This window comes from Dermacentor albipictus, chromosome 3 (genome assembly GCF_038994185.2).
Source record: "Dermacentor albipictus isolate Rhodes 1998 colony chromosome 3, USDA_Dalb.pri_finalv2, whole genome shotgun sequence".
Classification (NCBI taxonomy): Eukaryota; Metazoa; Arthropoda; class Arachnida; order Ixodida; family Ixodidae; genus Dermacentor; species Dermacentor albipictus.
The window spans coordinates 149029519-149050163 of record NC_091823.1 but is presented as its reverse complement, the minus strand read 5'-3'; the positions used below and the strand labels follow the sequence as shown (position 1 = coordinate 149050163).

Below are 20645 nucleotides of genomic sequence, written 5' to 3'. Positions count from 1 at the left end.
GAAGCATCATTCAGTCGCGCTGATGTCACAGATTACTATACCGTCAACTCGCACCTAGCTCATTGTTTATGCGTGAAGAAAAACTTGCAAGATTGTACATTCAAATTTCCTTTTCTTTTTTGCGCAGACATATCGGCGCATAGGTTTATGCGCGAAATAGAAGTGAAGTGAGTCTGAGCCTAGTGCTCTCCAGCCTAAACGAATTGACGCTTAAGCTGGAGCTTAAGCGTCAATTAAGCTGGAGCTGGAGCAATTAAGCTGGCTTAAGCTGGAGCTTAAGCGTCAATTGACACTTAAGCGTCAATTAAGCTTAAGCTTAAGCTTAACCTTAAGCTGAATATCAAAGTGATGATTCAACACTATATGTCGACTTATTGTTCCGCTTGAGTGTTAACTAGAGTACTGTCAACTCCAACAGAAGACAGCCTGCTATGTTCCTCTGGAGTCGGCAGCGTGCGGCGGACTGGTTAGCAATTTATGGAGATGTGGCTCATGCGCTCGACGCATGCGCGAGACGTTTACGCTCCCCCTATACCAATCTCGCCAGTTCACGCGCCCAACTAAGTGTTTAGCAGCTTCTTTTTCAAAATAATTTATTAGCGCGTGACAATATTTTCATTTCCCACAGTTTTCTGAGCACTAATCATGCTCTGATTCAACAGGCCTGTGAAGATCCGAACTACAACGACACCTTCAACATCGATAGCACCTTCCAGGCCCTGTTTTCATATGTCAAGGCAGACATTTCGCTTTTCACATACGACAGTGCCTCCACACTTCGCTTCAAGGTGAGAGTGCTCGCTAATGTCTGGCCGCACTGTCATCAGGTGCTTCCTGTTATACATTTTGTAAGTTCTTTGATAGCAATAGTAGAGGGTGTAGATTCGGGGCTGGTCTGTGCTTAGAAGAAAAACTGATGATGGTCATTCTAATATTGCAATGTTACACAATATCTGCTGCATTTTGCCATTGTATAGTACCTGGGTCTTGAATTTATTTTGTTTGTTTTCGTGTTCTTGCTAAAAATTGTTGTCTAGTCCCCTTCACCTAATACTCCTACCTGGAGCCTGCGAAGTATTTGTAAAAAAGAAAAATAAAAAAATTAACTTTGAAATCACTTGGGCTTAAGACGCGAAAGCAGCGCAGACAACGCATTGTGGCAGCCGTGCATGGTTAGAGCACGTGTTTGTGGCTGCCTCCCGATGTTGCCTGCTGTCTGTCATCCTTGGCGGCATTCTAATCGGCTCAACTTAGAGAGTAACAGCGTTGGTTATGGCTGGGCACCGAATACGTCTCCCGTGGGCCGCTCTTTTCCGATACCTCGACGTGTTTCGGACAAGGACACAAACCTGACAGAGCCTGCCTTTGGATTCCTGCAAGCCGGTTTATGTTGCACTGAGAGTATGGGTCTCAGGCAACGCAGGCCTATGGAGCTTCGGTCGAAATATAAAATAATAATATAGAAGTTTAACAGATGGTGGAACTTTCTTAAGCATGTATTTTCGGAAACACAGTTTACAAATGCCATCATCAACATAATTTCAGCTTAATAATTCTTAGCTGCGCAGGAAAGGTTATCATATCCGGTACACTATTGAAATAGAAATATTAGGACAAATACACAGCACATCGGCAGATGCACGTGGCAATGTAGAGCTCGTGATGGAGCGAAGGGGGTTACTACTGCACCGCACACTATTTTAATGTGGACGAAACGTTAGGACATTGGCTAATTAATACATTGCTTTACTGAATCGATACAGCAAGCGTTTAGGCAGCCTAAGACAATACATGCTTGTTTAACAAGTGGACACTATTGTGCATAAGTGACCTCCATGCGGTCGCTCAGAAAATGCTTCGCCTCCGCAACAATCGTAGCTCCAATGCAGGAGAATCGCTCCGAGGAGTCTCCACTTGCATAACTATTTTGAATGCGAGAGCATTTCTTTGCCGACCTTGCCCACTTTGCCCTGTCGACGTATCTGGTCTCGATGGTATGACATGGCCGCCGTCTAAAAAAAACGAATTTAGAAGGAAAGAGTTCAGTGCTCTACAAGAATTCTAACACGGACTCGCAGCGTGGTTAGCGTGTATCGATGTTTGGCAACATTACAGCAGTGTGGGTGGATTTCGTATTAACGTGCAACTAATTCTACAACCACAGAATCGAAGCCAAGTGTTTTAAAGCGAAAGCTTTGCTGGTCGCGAACTTACGATTTCGCCGTGGCCGTGCTCCGAGGAGGCACATGACGTCACACCGCGTTCCTCGTCGTTGAGTTCACCTCCGCTCGCTTCGCCAGCGGCGTCGCATGCCTGATAACATGTCGTAGGACCCGCCGTGGTTGCTCAGTGGCTATGGTGTTAGGCTGCTGAGCGCGAGGTCGCGGGATCAAATCTCGGCCACGGCGGCTGCATTTCGATGGGGGCGAAATGCGAAAACACCCATGTACACACATTTAGGTGCACGTTAAAGAACCCCAGGTAGTCGAAATTTCCGGAGTCCTCCACTACGGCGTGCCTCATAATCAGAAAGTGATTTTGGCACGTAAAAATCCATAATTGTTTTTATGTCGGAGGATTGAAAAGGAGGGCTCGAGTGCGCCGCAACCACAATTGAGGTGGCAGTATGGACGGCGACTATTCTGATAAGCAGGAGCAGGCGTGGAATCGACATCGGAACGAGATGAAGAGGAAACGAATCGTTCAGGAAACGGACGAACAGCGCGCCCAATGACTGGCTAAACGCCGCAGCATAGCTAGACAACCAGACTAACCTGGACTTCCAATCAAGAATCAAGCTAACCATGATATGCCTTAGCTTTCGCTACGTATATCCTGGCATAGCCGAGCTGAGCCACTGCCAATTTTTTTAATTACGAAGAAACAGAAAACGAAGTATAAGGAGCAAGCCTTCGTCAGGAGCGAGTAATTTCGGCTTCTCCAAATAGGATAGCCTCTGTTTTCGCATTCAAATAAACGCATACACCACGCGTCACAGCAGTTGTAATGGTTTCTAGGAAGCCAACTCCGTCAGCAGAAGAGGTTGAATGCAGGAAGCGATGATATTCTCAAACACAACCTCTTCGCTGTGCCACCGAAACAGAGGCAGCCAGAGAACGCCGGCTCCAACAGCGAGTGGCACAATGGCAACGACTCGCACAAGAAACACCTCAAGAACGTGAGTAAAGGTTACAGCACATGCGAGAAGCAAATCGCCATAGAGCTGCACGGCAAACAGCTGAAGAACGTCCCACTACAGGTTAAAGCAGAAAGGAAAAACAGAACGCCAATGCGTCGCTGGTCAAAACCAAGTCCGTCAGTATACTACGAAAACACCAAATAGAAGTAAGTCAGTGATATTGATAGGGGACTTCAACAATGGCATCTCTAAACCTCTGAATAAATCGTTTCCAGACTTCGTGAAGGAAGCTGAGGGCCATAACTCTTCGTCACACACTTCATACCTATAGCTAGAATGGGATGTGTCATTGTTCTTGTCTTTTCTGGAGGTGTACCAAATTTCAAATGGTGGAAATGTGTGTCTCCTGTTTGCCGTCCACTGTTTGCTCTCTTAGGGAAGACATGCGATCGCATGGGAATAGAACAAGTGTGTCTGTGTGTGTGTGTGTGTGTGTGTGTGTGTGTGTGCGTGTGTGTGTGTGTGTGTGCGTGTGTGTGTGTGTGTGTGTATTCAACAGTGTGTTTATTTTTTATTGAGTACCTGCATCGCCTCTGACAGCGAAAGAGCAAGGGGGGGGGGGTACATCCATATCTATGTCAATTGGCACTCACTCCAGCACACAAAGCGCGGTAAAAGTTTTCATTACATTGTATACGTACAATATTTGACGGGAAAGCATTCCGCTCCCTCGTGGTCCTATTCAAAAATTCATAACGCAGGGTGTCACTCTTAAAAGGAAATTCGTGAAGCTTTAAGCGAGATGCACGACGCGAGATATACGACGGTAATGCAATATATTTGCTCCTGTCAATACCTGTTTTCGAATGGTCAACACTGTGAAAAAATTTGAGTCCGAGGCCCTTTCTTCTGTGCTTTACATCCTGCCAATGAAGTCTGCGCTTGCTTTCGGTGATACTGAGGTTTTTTTCGTAATTCCCCAGAACGAACTGAACCGCCCTATTCTGAGTTTTTTTTTTCAAGTAAATCGAGTCACACGCATAAGGATCCCAGTACCGAAGAATGCTAGGTGAATTCTCGCGCATAAACTTGAACAATCATGCTGAGATGGTTTCTGCCGGAGTTTTCACGCGATAACATTAAGGGCCTCGCGTCGCAGAAAATCCGGTGTCGGCGGAGCTGTCCGTGAGCGAAAATTCAAACATATGTTTAGGTAAATGTATATGCCCCGCCTTGCTATATGACATGCGGCATGTGCGGATTATATTGCCACACCACTCTATCACTAAAGAGACTCGCACCTTGTCTTACATTTTGGTAAAATTACTCCTCGGAATTTTGAGAATGGCAGCCCACAAAGATATGCGCAACAAAACACCGACAGCGCATGCCTTTTTGTTATAGCTTCTCAGACCTAAATGTTAGAAGTGCGAAACAATGACATAAACCTGAAAACGATGTAAGTTTTGTGGCGCGGCTATGCACGACCTAGGATCGGCGCCCACGCAAGAGGCTCCGTTTCTACCAGAAAATTCGCCTTCGTACATGGCGTTCGCTGCCAGCATTCACTGGTAAACATTAGGATTACATATGCTGTAGTTGTCGGGTAGCGTAAGGAGCAATCATGGGTCTATGAAATTTAGCGTGTTCCACTCCTAAAGGCGAAGCGTAAGCGTCCTCCAGCTTTTCTTTAGAACTCGAACTTGGCTTATTTGGTATTTACTTCACGATATGTTTACCACTAAATAAATGCGAAGACAGCGATATAAACACAAACATCGATTCGGGCGTGGTTGGCATGAACCACGGTTCGTGCCGTGGTTCATGTTTTTCTTGGTGTCCTCGTCTTTCTTTAGTAGTGAACATATGTCATTCATCACTCTTCCTTCCTTGAAACTGGGAAATAATTTGTTATCAATTAGTATTGGAAAGGAACGAGTGTTTAAGAACTTAGATTAGTGAAATCGCGAGTCGAGTACAAATCGAACAGCAAAGACTGCTCAATTGTATTGGAACTTTGTCGGTTCAACGCTTAAGGGAAAGCAGGTAAGTGAAGCATTGTTACAGAAAAAATTACGTAAACAACAAAACGAGGTTGCAGTTCATCAGCGCCCATAGAACCGTTGCAGTCGACCTACGTGCAAGACTTCTCGCCATGCGAGGCGCGATGGTAAGCGGTCATTCCGACGGAAACGGCCTCATAATACGGTTCACTCATTCGTCGGATACTTTATCACACATATCATGGCAAGAGAGCCGGTATATACAGCGTGCACATGGACGATGGATTTCAGAGAACCATGCCAACCACAACGTCTTAAAATTTGTATATTCTTAAATGTCGATTTTTATGCATTTTTACAGCGCGGTTTAGCGAAAACTGGAAAATGCCGAAGTCTGCACCAAACACGTGGTTCAGATGGCTAAACCGAATGCCAACTAGTAAAGGCAAAAAAGAACTGAAGGAAAAGGCAAATCATGGCATCGTCTAAGCGACTTTGAATTTACGAAGGGGAGCTCGAAGCGAGATTCCATTCTTTCATATAAGCGAAGAGCGAGATTTAGAAGCTGCGGATTGTTAAGAAATACAGCCATTTATATTGCCGCGTCACTATTTGTGCCAGCTACACCCTGACGGCGACAAAGACGGCGACCGGGCCGCTCGAGAATAGAAGCACGATGAACAGAAGACAAAGACGTTCTTTTGTGCTGGCCTGCATCCTGCACGTCCTTCTCGAGTACAACGCGGTACTGCTACTTGCCGCAATAAATCCCCTGTGCTTTGTGACCTCCGACACTGGTGGAGGTGCTGGTACCATCGCCACATGATCGGTACTCCTTCTATCGGCCCTACGTCCAGCCCCACAAGCCACCCACGCCTCGAGATGCCTGTACACCGCACGAACCGCCGCCTGCAAGGTTTGCGCCCAGAATTTGGTCTCTTACGAGGATCAGCTCTGTCAACGGCCACTCCAACTTCAGAAATGGCACTTTCAAGCAGCCCAACACAGGTAACGGTCCAGTACCTTCGGATTCCCGACCCTCTTCCCGTTGACGTGCACGAGGAGGCGGAAGACTCCCTTGAGCAGTATGAACGCGTAGCTAGATCTAATCACTGGCGCCCCGATTAGAAGCCTTTAAAAGTCTATTTCGCACTTGAAGGCAGCGCAAGGACGTGGTTTCTAAACCGCGAGGGAAGTTTGACGACGTGAGACGGCTTTTCCCGTCGGTTACTCGTTACATTCAGGAACACAAATCGACGTGGAAACGCACAACGCCTGCTTGAGTCACACATTCAACAACCAAATGAAGGTGTCGCCATGTTTGTCGAACATATGGTGCGTTTGTTTCGCCGAACAGATCCCAACACGTCCGAGGCAAGGAAGCTGAGCCATCTCAAGCGGGGTGTCAAAGAACAGCTGTTCTCTGGCCTTGTGCGCAATCTGCCGGCAACCATAGACGAGTTTATTAAGGAGGCCACGACAATAGAGCGGGCGCTGCAGCAATGGTACCAACAGTACGATCGCGAGGTTGCTGCACTGTAAACACAAATTAGCCCATATGGGCTTTTTAGCAGCTGACATCCCCTTTTACCTCCCGAGCCCAAAATGCGTACCTCCACGAAAGGTAGTAAAATGGGCTGAAACCTTCATTTTTCTCGGGTCCCCAGGAATCGGAGTATCGTAATGGTGAAACGGGCGTTTCTAAGGAAGGGACCGCACGCAGTGTATAATGGGAGCTTAAAAATATGCCCATTCAACCCTCTGCGGCGGTCTTCCACCCAGGTGTTGCACGTAAGCGGCAATTGTAAACTCGGTGAAGAACCGGTGTCAGGCTCTACGTCCGACGGCCGTTATCCGTAATTTCATTGCCCGGACCACCTTGAACAGATAATTTCTGTCACGTGCCAGCGTGCGAACCAATGCGTGGACCAATGAGCGGAGAGAATCATCCCCAGCCGACTGCAGTCTGCACTGTCAACATGCGGGTCAGCTTGCTGAGCGACTTAGTCCATTTGTTATTATTATCGTCGAATTACAGGCTTGTTAAGGCACTCGGTATAAAATTTTCAACCAAGTGTGAAGCCACCTGGAGTATCTGCAAGTGAATTTCTACATGGAAGTGGATATTGTGGCGAAAAGACGTGGCGATGAGTGGTGTGTAGTGCAGTCTTTTGTAGAACGAAGCGCATCTGGCAGATGCCGTGGCCGTGACTCGCATATAAGGATTCGTTCGTGTGCAGGTAACTACGATTGCTACCTTCGTGAGCCTGCGCAACAACAAGATGAGAGCAAATGAGTGATAACTTTTGGACTATCGTATCAGTACATGTACTCGCATGGCCGATATGCTTTCCTTTTCTTCCCTTTCTTGACCTACGTGTTGCCGAATAAAGAATGTACTACATTGTATAAATAGAGTGACTTGTTCAACAAATATTTTGAGAAACTTGTTTCGCGCAATAATCCTCAAACATATGCGTTCGTGGTCAAGTGGTATGAAGTTTGCCGTGACAGTTGCAGTGTCTATAGTGCCGTCAATGTCGGAGCGACGATAGCTTTTCACGTTACCCTAAGGCACGTTATTCACCGCATTCTGAATGTGGGCGCGGCGAAAATGCGGCGGTGCGCTAAACTTGAATTTCTTATATGCGAACCTTGTCGCGCATTCGAAAACAAGGCTAACTGGGGTCGCCGTTGCGCCTACGCAGCTTGCAAGCTAGATAGCGTATTTCAGAGTACTCGACGTTCGCCTAAATAACAAAGATGTACTACTAACTGTTTTAATTGATGACTGCTATTCATTGTGCACGCATGCAAATCATAAGCGCCATAATATTTGTTGCCAAAATTGCAGAAATACATTCGCATTTTACATATTCTAATAATATACTACGTTTTTTCGGTATATGTCAAACATCAATAAACTTCTCCCCACGGAAACTGTATAAAGTGTACCTATATGCAAGTAATCACCAGTCACTATAAGCAGGTCTTTTTGTAGAGTAACATTGCAGTATACGTTATTAGTAGCTGCTTTGCAAGAAACACATCTTGCGTGGGAACTGCCACAAACAATGGTCAGCCATGGGCTCACTCGAACACAGCCTGCATGAAATCCATCATTAAAAACAGCCAACCACAACTATGCTCCAATGCAAGAGCAGTTGCATCCGCCTATAAGTGCAGTCCTGTCTGGCTTTTGTTAATGACAGTCTCAATGCAGGCAGCGATAGAGAGAGGCTGTGGCTCCTTGATGTTAGTGATGGCTCCCATGCCGCCTGTGTTAGAGCAACACAGCACATCTTGCATAGAAGCTGTCACTAACAACGGTCAGCCACGGGCTCACTTGAACACAGCCTGCGTGAAAGCCATCATTAAGAACAACCAGCCACAAATTAATTATCCTCGAATGCAAGAGCAGTTAGTTGCTGCCGCCTATAAGTGCAGTCTTGGCTGGCTTGTCTTAATGACAGTCTCAACTCAGGTTGTGATAGAGAGAGGCTGTAGCTCATTGTTGTTAGTGATGGCTCCCATGCAGCCTGTATTACAGCAACACAGCACATTTTGCATACAGGATCTGTTCTGAAAGTAGTAGGACCGGCTTTTTCCTTGGCGAACGGGCGGACGAGAGGCGGTCTGTACGCGCAGGATCGGTGAAGGGGGATATTGGGAACGCTGGGAAAAATCGGCAGTCGGCTCTCGGCCGTTACAGGTCGCTTGTACTGTGAACCCCTGTCGAAACGCCTCGTTACGGATCGAGAATCATGGAGCCTTTACTGGAGCAGCGATGCGCGATCAAGTTTTGTGTAAAGCTTGGTAAAATGGGCGAAGGGTCTCACAACATGATTAAGGAGGCCTGTGGTGATGCTGTCATGGCTAGATCAGGCGTTTTTCAGTGGCACAAGCTGTTCTGAGAAGGTAGGGAAAGAATGGAAGACTACGACCGCTCCGGACGCACTTCGACCATCAAGACCAATGAAAATGTGTCGCGAGTGCAAAATGTACTGAACAGTGATCGTAGGATGAGTATCACAATGATTGCTGATGACTTGAGCGTTCCTCAAACCCAAGATTATGAGATCGAGACAGTGAGGAAAGTGTACACGAATTTCATGCCGCGATCGTGTTGTCAGAGGAGCAAAAGGCAACTGGAGAGCGATCTGCCAGGATCTTTTTCACCATGTGAATAAGGACCCCGACTTTTTGCACAATGTATTGACTGGTGATGTGACCTCGGTGTTTGATTACGCCCCGGAGAGCAAGCGGCAGAGCTCAGAATGGCACACCCCTTCTTCCCCACGCCCCAAGAAAGCATGCATGAGCAAATCCAAGCAAAAGTCCATGCTCATTTGCCTTTTTGATCGACATGCATGCAGTCATCCACAAAGAGTTAGTACCACCCCGGACCAACAGTTAATGCAGTTTTTTTTGCGTGGAAGTCCTCAAAAGACTGCGAAAAAGCATTGTTCGTGCCCGCCCAGCCATCGCCAGCAATTGGCGGCTGCACCAAGACAACGCGCCAAGACACACACAGCTTTCCACGTAGTGATCTTGCCCAGCACAAGGTGGCAACGCTGCCTCAGCGGCCCTACAGCCTCTACTTGGCCCCGCCAGTCTTTTCTTCTACTCCCGAGAATAATATCGACGCTCAAAGTGAAGCATCACGAATCGATAGAGGCTGTTCAGCATGCTGTCGCGATGAAGCTAAACAGCATTCCGGTCCAGGCGTACCTCAAGGCGTATGAAAACAGGAAAACTCGTTGGCAGCAGTGTGTAGACGCGGAAGCGTGCTACATTTAAAAATTCTAATCGTTTGTACTATTCTCATGAATAAAAAAAAAACTGAGTCCTACTACTTTCAGAATGTAGGAGCTGTCACTAACAACGGTCAGCCATGGGCTCATTTGAACACAGCCTGCGTGAAAGCCATTATTAAGAATAGCCAGCCACAACTATCCTCGAATGCAATAGCAGTTGCTTGCTTCCGCCTATAAGTGCAGTCTTGGCTGGCTTTTGTTAATGACACTCTCAATTCAGGTTGTGATAGAAAGAGGCTGTGGCTCATTGTTGTTAGTGATAGCTCCCACGCAGCCTGCGTTACAGCAACACAGCACTTCTTGAATGGGAGCAGCCACTAACAATGGTCAGCCACAGGCTCACTCAAACACAGCCTGCGTAAAAGCCATCATTAAGAAAAGCAAGCCACAACTATGCTCAAATGCAAGAGCAGTTGCTTCCGCGTATAAGTGCAGTCTTGGCTGGCTTTTGTTAATGACAGTCTCAATTCAGGTTGTGATAGAGAGAGGCGGTGGCTTGTTGTTGTTAGTGATGGCGTCCATGCAGCCTGCATTACAGCAACACAGCACTTCTTGCATGGGAGCAGCCACTAACAATGGTCAGCCACGGGCTCACTCAAACACAGCCTGCGTAAAAGCCATCATCAAGAAAAGCCAGCCATAACTATGTTCAAATGCAAGAGCAGTTGCATCTGCCTATAAGTGCAGTCTTGGCTGGCTTTTGTTAATGACATTCTCAATTCAGGTTGTGATAGAGAGAGGCTGTGGCTCGTTGTTGTTAGTGATGGCTTCCACGCAGCCTGCATTACAGCAAAACAGCACTTCTTGAATGGCGGCTTCCACACAGCCTGCATTACAGCAAAACAGCACTTCTTGAATGGTGGCTTCCACACAGCCTGCATTACAGCAAAACAGCACTTCTTGAATGGGAGCAGCCACTAACAACGGTCAGCCACAAGCTCACTCAAACACAGCCTGCGTAAAAGCGATCATTAAGAAAAGCCAGCCACAACTATGCTCGAATGCAAGAGCAGTTGCTTCCACCTATAAGTGCAGTCTTGGCTCGCTTTTGTTAATGACAGTCTCAATTCAGGTTGTGATAGAGAGAGGCTGTGGCTTGTTGTTAGTGATGGCTTCCATGCAGCCTGCATTACAGCAACGCAGCACTTCTTGCATGGGAGCCGTCATTAGGAAGGTTCAGCCATGGGCTCGCTCACACACAGCTTGCGTGAAAGCCATCATTAAGAAAAGCCAGCCACAACTATGCTCGAATGCAAGAGCAGTTGCATCTGCCTATAAGTGCAGTCTTGGCTGGCTTTTGTTAATGACAATCTCAATTCAGGTTGTGATAGAGAGAGGCTGTGGCTCGTTGTTGTTAGTGATGGCTTCCACGCAGCCTGCATTACAGCAAAACAGCACTTCTTGAATGGTGGCTTCCACACAGCCTGCATTACAGCAAAACAGCACTTCTTGAATGGGAGCAGCCACTAACAACGGTCAGCCACAAGCTAGCTCAAACACAGCCTGCGTAAAAGCCATCATTAAGAAAAGCCAGCCACAACTATGCTCGAATGCAAGAGCAGTTGCTTCCACCTATAAGTGCAGTCTTGGCTGGCTTTTGTTAATGACAGTCTCAATTCAGGTTGTGATAGAGAGAGTCTGTGGCTTGTTGTTAGTGATGGCTTCCATGCAGCCTGCATTACAGCAACACAGCACTTCTTGCATGGGAGCCGTCATTAGGAAGGTTCAGCCATGGGCTCGCTCACACACAGCTTGCGTGAAAGCCATCATTAAGGAAAGCCAGCCACAACTATGCTCGAATGCAAGAGCAGTTGCATCTGCCTATAAGTGCAGTCTTGGCTGGCTTTTGTTAATGACAGTCTCAATTCAGGTTGTGATAGAGAGAGGCTGTGGCTCGTTGTAGTTAGTGATGACTTCCACGCAGCCTGCATTACAGCAAAACAGCACTTCTTGAATGGTGGCTTCCACGCAGCCTGCATTACAGCAAAACAGCTCTTCTTGAATGGGAGCAGCCACTAACAACGGTCAGCGACGGGCTCACTCAAACACAGCCTGCGTAAAAGCCATCATTAAGAAAAGCCAGCCACAACTATGCTCGAATGCAAGAGCAGTTGCTTCCGCCTATAAGTGCAGTCTTGACTGGCTTTTGTTAATGACAGTCTCAATTAAGGTTGCGATAGAGAGAGGCTGTGGCTCGTTGTTGTTAGTGATGGCTTCCATGCAGCCTGCGTTACAGCCACACAGCACTTCTTGAATGGGAGCAGCCACTAACAACGGTCAGCCACGGGCTCACTCAAACACAGCCTGCGTAAAAGCCATCATTAAGAAAAGCCAGCCACAACTATGCTCGAATGCAAGAGCAGTTGCTTCCACCTATAAGTGCAGTCTTGGCTGGCTTTTGTTAATGACAGTCTCAATTCAGGTTGTGATAGAGAGAGGCTGTGGCTTGTTGTTAGTGATGGCTTCCATGCAGCCTGCATTACAGCAACACAGCACTTCTTGCATGGGAGCCGTCATTAGAAAGGTTCAGCCATGGGCTCACTCACACACAGCTTGCGTGAAAGCCATCATTAAGTACAGCCAGCCACAACTATGCTCGAATGCAAGAGCAGTTGCTTCCGCCTATAAGTGTAGTCTTGACTGGCTTTTGTTAATGACAGTCTCAATTAAGGTTGCGATAGAGAGAGGCTGTGGCTCGTTGTTGTTAGTGATGTCTTCCATGCAGCCTGCGTTACAGCAACACAGAACTTCTTGAATGGGAGCAGCCACTAACAACGGTCACCCACGGGCTCACTCAAACACAGCCTGTGTAAAAGCCATCATTGGGAAAAGCCAGCCACATCTATTCTCGAATGCAAGAGCAGTTGCTTCCACCTATAAGTGCAGTCTTGGCTGGCTTTTGTTAATGACAGTCTCAATTCAGGTTGTGATAGAGAGAGCCTGTGGCTTGTTGTTGCTAGTGATGGCTTCCATGCAGCCTGCATTACAGCAAAACAGCACATTTTGCATACAGGATATGTTCTGAAAGTAGTAGGACCGGCTTTTTCCTTCGCGAACGGGCGGACGAGAGGCGGTCTGTGCGCGCAGGATCGGTGAATGGGGATATTGGGAACGCTGGGAAAAATCGGCAGTCGGCTCTCGGCCGTTGCAGGTCGCTTGTACTGTGAACCCCTGTCGAAACGCCTCGTTACGGATCGAGAATCATGGAGCCTTTACTGGAGCAGCGATACGCGATCAAGTTTTGTGTAAAGCTTGGTAAAATGGGCGAAGGGTCTCACAACATGATTAGGGAGGCCTGTGGTGATGCTGTCATGGCTAGATCAGGCGGTTTTCAGTGGCACAAGCTGTTCTGAGAAGGTAGGGAAAGAATGGAAGACGACGACCGCTCCGGACGCACTTCGACCAGCAAGACCAACGAAAATGTGTCGCGAGTGCAAAATTTACTGAACAGTGATCGTAGGATGAGTATCACAATGATTGCTGATGACTTGAGTGCAGTCATCCACAAAGAGTTAGTACCACCGCGGACCAACAGTTAATGCAGTTTTTTTTTGCGTGGAAGTCCTCAAAAGACTGCGAAAAAGCATTGTTCGTGCCCGCCCAGCCATCGCCAGCAATTGGCGGCTGCACCAAGACAACGCGCCAAGACACACACAGCTTTCCACGTAGTGATCTTGCCCAGCACAAGGTGGCAACGCTGCCTCAGCGGCCCTACAGCCTCTACTTGGCCCCGCCAGTCTTTTCTTCTATTCCCGAGAATAATATCGACGCTCAAAGTGAAGCATCACGAATCGATAGAGGCGGTTCAACAGGCTGTCGCGATGAAGCTAAACAGCATTCCGGTCCAGGCGTACCTCAAGGCGTACGAAAACAGGAAAACTCGTTGGCAGCAGTGTGTAGACGCGGAAGCCTGCTACTTTTAAAAATTCTAATCGTTTGTACTATTGTCATGAATAAAAAAAAAACTGAGTCCTACTACTTTCAGAATGTAGCAGCTGTCACTAACAACGGTCAGCCATGGGCTCACTCACACACAGCTTGCGTGAAAGCCATCATTAAGAAAAGCCAGCCACAACTATGCTCGAATGCAAGAGCAGTTGCTTCCACCTATAAGTGCAGTCTTGGCTGGCTTTTGTTAATGACAGTCTCAATTAAGGTTGCGATAGAGAGAGGCTGTGGCTCGTTGTTGTTAGTGATGGCTTCCATGCAGCCTGCGTTACAGCAACACAGCACTTCTTGAATGGGAGCAGCCACTAACAATGGTCAGCCACGGGCTCACTCAAACACAGCCTGCGTAAAAGCCATCATTAAGAAAAGCCAGCCACAACTATGCTCGAATGCAAGAGCAGTTGCTTCCACCTGTAAGTGCAGTCTTGGCTGGCTTTTGTTAATGACAGTCTCAATTCAGGTTGCGATAGAGAGAGGCTGTGGCTTGTTGTTGTTAGTGATGGCTTCCATGCAGCCTGCATTACAGCAACACAGCAGTTCTTGAATGGGAGCAGCCACTAACAATGGTCAGCCACGGGCTCACTAAACACAGCCTGCGTAAAAGCCATCATTAAGAAAAGCCAGCCACAACTATGCTCGAATGCAAGAGCAGTTGCTTCCACCTGTAAGTGCAGTCTTGGCTGGCTTTTGTTAATGACAGTCTCAATTCAGGTTGTGATAGAGAGAGGCTGTGGCTTGTTGTTGTTAGTGATGGCTTCCATGCAGCCTGCATTACAGCAACACAGCAATTCTTGCATGGGAGCCGTCATTAGGAACGGTCAGCCATGGGCTCACGCACACACAGCTTGCGTGAAAGCCATCATTAAGTACAGCAAGCCACAACTATGCTTGAATGCAAGAGCAGTTGCTGCCGCCTATAAGTGGAGTCTTGGCTGGCTTTTGTTAATGACAGTACTCTCAATTCAGGTTTCAATATAAAGAGGCTGTGCCTAGTTGTTGTTAGTCATGTAGCCTGCATTGCATTAACAGCTTCTTGCTTTCTTATTACAAACTTCTTGGTGTCATCCACCACAAAGCCAAAATTACACAATGCAAAAAACAAAAATTATGAAATACTAGTTAAATATATGAGCAAATAATTTGTTTTCTTTTTGAATGAGATATACGCGTGGTAACTTTTCTTCATAGCAATTGATCATTCCATTCCAAGCAAATTGAGAGTTCCACACCATGTTTTGTTGCCCTTACAAGTTGATATTGGCAATGTGACTGCATGCCACCATACGAAAACCTTTGTGGAACTCTTAGTAAACAGCTCCACTGTGAAATTTGGCTTTTACAGCTGGTATATGCCCATGGTAACAAACCGCCGCTTGAAAACCCTATATGGTATATTCTAATAAACACAAAGAATAGGACATAAATGTGCTGAGAAACAGCACCATTATTGGATAGTTTATAAGTGGAAGAACATGGCAATCAGGCACCATGTAGCACTTAATTTCTCTTCACCTCTCAAGCTGTCGAGGTTCTGCAGCAGTGTGTCACGAAGGATTAAGAAACTGCATTGCAAAAAGTAACATGCCGAGTTTGTAGACTGTGCTGTTGGAGTAGCCTATAAAATTCCGTCATCATGTCGCAACATATACTTTGGCCAGACTGTCCGCTGCATTAATGAGCACCTGGAGGAGCATCTGAGCAGTCTTTACTGACACAAACGACCTGGCACCTAACAGGGCATTGCAAGATGTGCACCTGGCAAGCTCGACTCAAAGGTACATCGATATGGATCCAGGGTACTCCTGCCCAATAATTGCCTGTAGCGTTTTTTGTAGATTACTTTGATCAGAATATGCTTGCGCTTCTTATGTCTGGGTTCCTGTAACTAGAACCGTGACATAATAAAGGTGCCAGTTAAAACTATGATTTATTGCTGCTGTTGTTCTGCACAACATTGCATTTTGTTTACTAGAAACTTCTGTTTGATATCACTCCCTTGATCTTTGCGATGTAATGGCAGTTTCTCCACTCATGCTTTTTATGTCTGGAATGTATTTTTATGTCTAGCACACTTCTATACCTACTTACAAAGATTAAGGAAGCTTATAAAAACTTTTAGAAGTAAGTATAGAAGTGTGATGTACTGAAGATGTTGGTTGACAGTATTGCCAATTGTCCTTTCTCTTTGTGTCTTCCTGTTTGCACTAAGCATTGTTATGAATACGCATGAATTAGTTCTTCAATGCATCCTGCTGAGTAAAAGCACTGCAATTACAGAACATAGTTGACAAATGAAAGCAACCAAATATGCTCATGTTGCACTTCAGTAATGCCTTTTATTTGGCACCTTTTTTGCTGTAAAATGCAATACAATGCATTGTACATCCATTTCAATGCATTAATGAGATTAATGAGTAGAAGCACCATTTCATCAACTGCACAAGTCACCACAAAAGTCTAACATAAGAAAATACTTTAAAACATGCACAGTTGCTCACAGCTGTGTAATGCTTATATGTATATTCTCAATGTGAACTTCATCTGTAATGCGCACTTTCAGGGCACTTACCCCTATCACATCTCTTTGAAGTCTTGCTGGGTACAGTTGACACTAACTTTGTTGTTTTCATTTTGTCCGCTTGAAAAATATAGCATAACTAAACTGATTTAAGGTTGTCCAAAATGCGTAGTCATCTTTGTAATAAGTATACTTCGTCATTCTGCTTGAATTGAACTAATTGCATTTGTTTATGCGTTGTGTGATTTACTACAAACCAAATTAGGTGACATCTGAATCCAAGCTGGTTGGCCCAACAAAATATTTGGAATTAAAAGAACATGTGGCAAAGAGGAGTGTTCTTCGCTAGTTCAAGCCACTTGCAACACCGCTCTCTATGTTCGTTTGTCACTGGTACTTGGTTACAAGACCTGAGCTGCCTATTTTATTCTCTTGTTAGAAGTCGTCAGTCTGCATTAGTGAAGAAAGCATAGCGAGGGTTGACATAGTTTGTGTTCCTCACCTTGTAAAGGTACAGTGGGTCAAAAAACACATGTGCAGTGTCTTCAACTATGACATTGTGAGCCGTGTTTTCCACGACAAAAGCATGCATGTGGTCGTCAAAATACTTTGTTTCAAAAATTGAACTGAAAAGAAAATATTTCTGGTCACAGGACACAATCAACACAACCTGGGCAAAGTGTGGAAGGTCATCATCTGGTACAAAGAGTGGCAGTATACAACCCACATTGATTTTTCTTTCACACACTTTGACAGAAGTCAAACTGTTCACATCTGCCATATGCATGTCAAGCTCATGCAGTCTGTCCTTCAAAAGGTCTGGTAGTGAGTTTATGTCCATTCTTGCACTACCTGTAGTAGCCACAGATTCTAGTGGTTGGGTTAATGAGTACATGAACTGCATCTGATGTCGGCGGCTCAGGGTTCCACAAATGTTCTTAAAGTTACGAGTTTTCCTTGCAACTGTTTTGAAAAATTGATGTTTTGCCTCAAAACGCATACAGGACAACTTGCACTGAGGACCATACAAAAGAATAAGCCTGTGGTAATGGATCATATAGTGCATTTTCGGAATGATTTTTACATTTGGAAAGGTTTCTCTAAATGCAATGTAAAAATCATCAATGAGGACTTGCAATTGCGCAGCTGCACCACAGCACAGTTGTGGTGCAAGTACAATGTCAAAAATTGCACGCAATGCAAGGTACACATCATATGCAGCATTTCCCTTTGCAACTACATCGCCCACAAGCAGTGAAAAGAACCGAAAAAAACAAAGCTTTTCAGCAGCAGAACCTTTTATGGCTGATGTGCCAAACACTGAGTGATAGGACAGAGGAGGTAGTCGTGATTTTTTCTCCCCTCCTTGCAAGGGAAATGAGCTAAGCCTCTCATTTAGCTGATCAAGAGTGAACACACGGCATGACATAATGTGGCGCAAGATGTGTTTCATGGCAAACGGAATGACTCCTTCGAACAGGTCATGCATAACATCAGGCGGAAGGCCTTTCGTCACATCAAATGACTGAAGTGAACTTAGACAGCTTTCACCACTGATGCCATAAACATTGCTGAGGCTTGAATCAGTCTTCAACAGATTAATATGTTGAGTATGCATTTTCTGTGTTCGAATGATAAACTCTTCTTCATTCCACTTCTCACTGATGTCCTCTTTCTTTGCCAAGCAGAAACGGCAGATTGGCCCCGATGAAAAGCATTCTCGGAAACCGCCAATTTGATGGCTAGACAAGTTATCTCCACAGACATAAAGAAGAGAGCCTTTAACGAGTTCTCCATCAATCGCAACTCCTTGGGATTCTAGCTGCTGTATGTCCTCAAGTAATGGTTGGACAATTCTGTGCAATGTGAATCTAGCTACAGTGGAATTTTTCACAAGAAGAACAAGGTGCTTGCTGTCAACTTTCGAGCGAAATCGGGGTGGCAAGTTTAGAATTGTTAGATATCCAGCCAAGACTTTGTGTTTTCCACGCTTGCTTCCAATGGGATTGCAGACTTCAAATTCATCAAAGTACAGCTGTAGAGCAAAAAGTTTCTGATTGCTGGCATTCTTGAACAAGCAGTGCTCCTTGAAGTACATGCCATCAGACACATCCTGTAGAAGAGTTGAAGAAGGTTTGCGATTTGTTTGGAAAATGTCATGGGCACTTGAGACAGCCTTTAATGTTTCCAAAATTGGAATGTATTCATAGCTGTCAGAAGTACCTTGATCTTCAAGGTATACTGTTTGTGGAGGAACAAACGTATGTGAAGTTTTCCACCAGTTTTCTCGGCCTGTTTTTGTTCTGAGCTGCTCAAGTTTTGTAATAGTGGTTGCATTGAAGTCTGCTCTAAATTCTGAAATGAAGTTTATCATATCATTCGTAACTTCATTCAAGGTGCTCTCGGGTAACTGCCTGCCTTCTTGCCACTTTAGTAACAACGAAGACAGAACCATAGCACACTGAACACTGCTGTCAGGAGTGCCAACATCAACACGCTGACCACTGGTGTTAAAAATATCAACATCCAAGCACGCCTGTTCAGCTGCTTGCCCAACAGGCTGGGTGGGATAAGTTTGTAGTGTTTCTTCGAGGTTGTCAGCACGGGGTGCCAAGGATGCATCAGCTGTGGTTGTCTGGAGGAACAGATGATTGTGGTGACGGCTGACATGTTTACGGAAGGAGCTATAAAGCCTATAAGTTTTTTCACAGCCTTCCAAGTCACACTTCCAGTTGTCCTCCGTGCCATGCCAAGTGCAGAAATGACGAAAAAGAGATGACAAGGAGTGGGTCCTCTGGTGGCACCGGTTGCAAGCATACGTGTCCATGCGTGATGTACTGGCTGCAACACAAGATTACTGAATAAGCGTAACTTCCCCTCTTACGTAACTACAAAAGCCATAAAATGATCAGGCAGCAGCTGCAGCAATCCCAATAAAGAAGGCCTGTTGTTGAGGCCTGTTGGATTTTTGAATGGGATCCAACTGGTTCCAATTAGACATCATAGGAGGGCCAAGCTCCAATTTGGCTTCATGCAAAGTCCAATTAGTTCAAATTGAGCATCATGAAAAGTTCAGTTGGTTCCAGTTAGACATCACTGGAGGTTGCATGGTATGACAATTGGTCCCAAGTGGACACAATTGATGTGTAATATTGTGAAACAGCAAAGTAGTTTATACTCATATTAGCAGAATTATAAGGTTAGTTTTCAAGTAGAAGATCTTTGTATTTTGGTGTGATCATTGGATAGAACAATTCAGCTTTCCATCAAGATAAATATCTCTCTTGAAATTTTACCTATTTCTCATGAACCACTGGCATCACTTTGTCAATTAATTATTGCTTACATATATAGCACCTGACATCTCTCTCATATAGTGAAATGGTGAATATTGGTTGTCAGCGAAGAGAATTGTCACAGTGTGTGTTCATGCATGAGCATGCTTCTCGAAATGAGTTTCGAGTATATCGGTATTATGTTGATGTGAGGGCCAATCTGGGTTTCATTTCTTTTCCAACTTTTTTTCCATGATGGTTCCAAAGAGTCCAATTCAGAGGCCAATTGGGTTCGACTGTGTTAAAAAAAAATTGGTCCAATTGTTCTTGTAGGATTTTTCCAATGGGCTTCCTAAAGCAGAATTGCAAATATCTAATTAGTTCCGAATGGAAATTTCCAATTCGTTCGAGCAATTCTTGCTTTTTAATACTGGGATGCCATTTGCAGATGTGGAAGTTGATATACATATAAAAAAAACTCACTATCTTGGAGTCATTTCAACGCCAAGAGTCGGATAAAGAGAATGACAAACAAGAATGTTATTTGTAGTATATAAAAAAAAAGATCAAGACGACCCCCCCCCTCTTTCTCATATGCCGACCGACAGGTGCTGCACTGCACGTGCAGAGAGCCCCACAAGAAACCAATGAAATGTTTATGAACCACTGCATCTAACTTACCCTCCATCCCTCACATTTACGTGCGAGAACTCGGCAATCACGCAGCACAGAATCACATCGATATACGATGCCGTCGATCGTTACTGCGTGCTGTAACAACGGAAATTTCGATACGCTGCTGTACCAATAGATTCTACATCATGTACGTCGTGCTTTTTTGTCTGAACTGAACGCAGCAAGAATTAACGTCAGCTCAACTGGCCGCCCGGTTAACAAAGTTAAGTTTAATTAATTACTTAATTAACGAATCATTGACACTAATCA

At 45.4% G+C, this 20645-nt stretch overlaps 2 protein-coding genes across 2 annotated transcripts in view; one reads left to right on the top strand and one right to left on the bottom strand.

The window, feature by feature from the left end:
* Positions 1-20645, top strand: part of LOC135914601 (uncharacterized) — a 256527-nt gene that overhangs the window by 215313 nt on the left and 20569 nt on the right. The window contains exon 19 of the mRNA XM_070536517.1: positions 663-788. Coding sequence (XP_070392618.1) covers positions 663-788 — 126 coding nt within the window. The remainder of the gene's footprint in view (positions 1-662; positions 789-20645) is intronic.
* On the bottom strand, positions 12879-20547 carry LOC135914599 (uncharacterized). The gene is made up of 3 exons (XM_070534874.1): positions 20382-20547; positions 18088-19266; positions 12879-12937 (listed from the first exon to the last, which is right to left on the bottom strand). The coding sequence occupies exons 1-3, from the start codon at positions 20386-20388 to the stop codon at positions 12879-12881; spliced, it is 1245 nt and encodes a 414-aa protein (XP_070390975.1). The 5' UTR covers positions 20389-20547.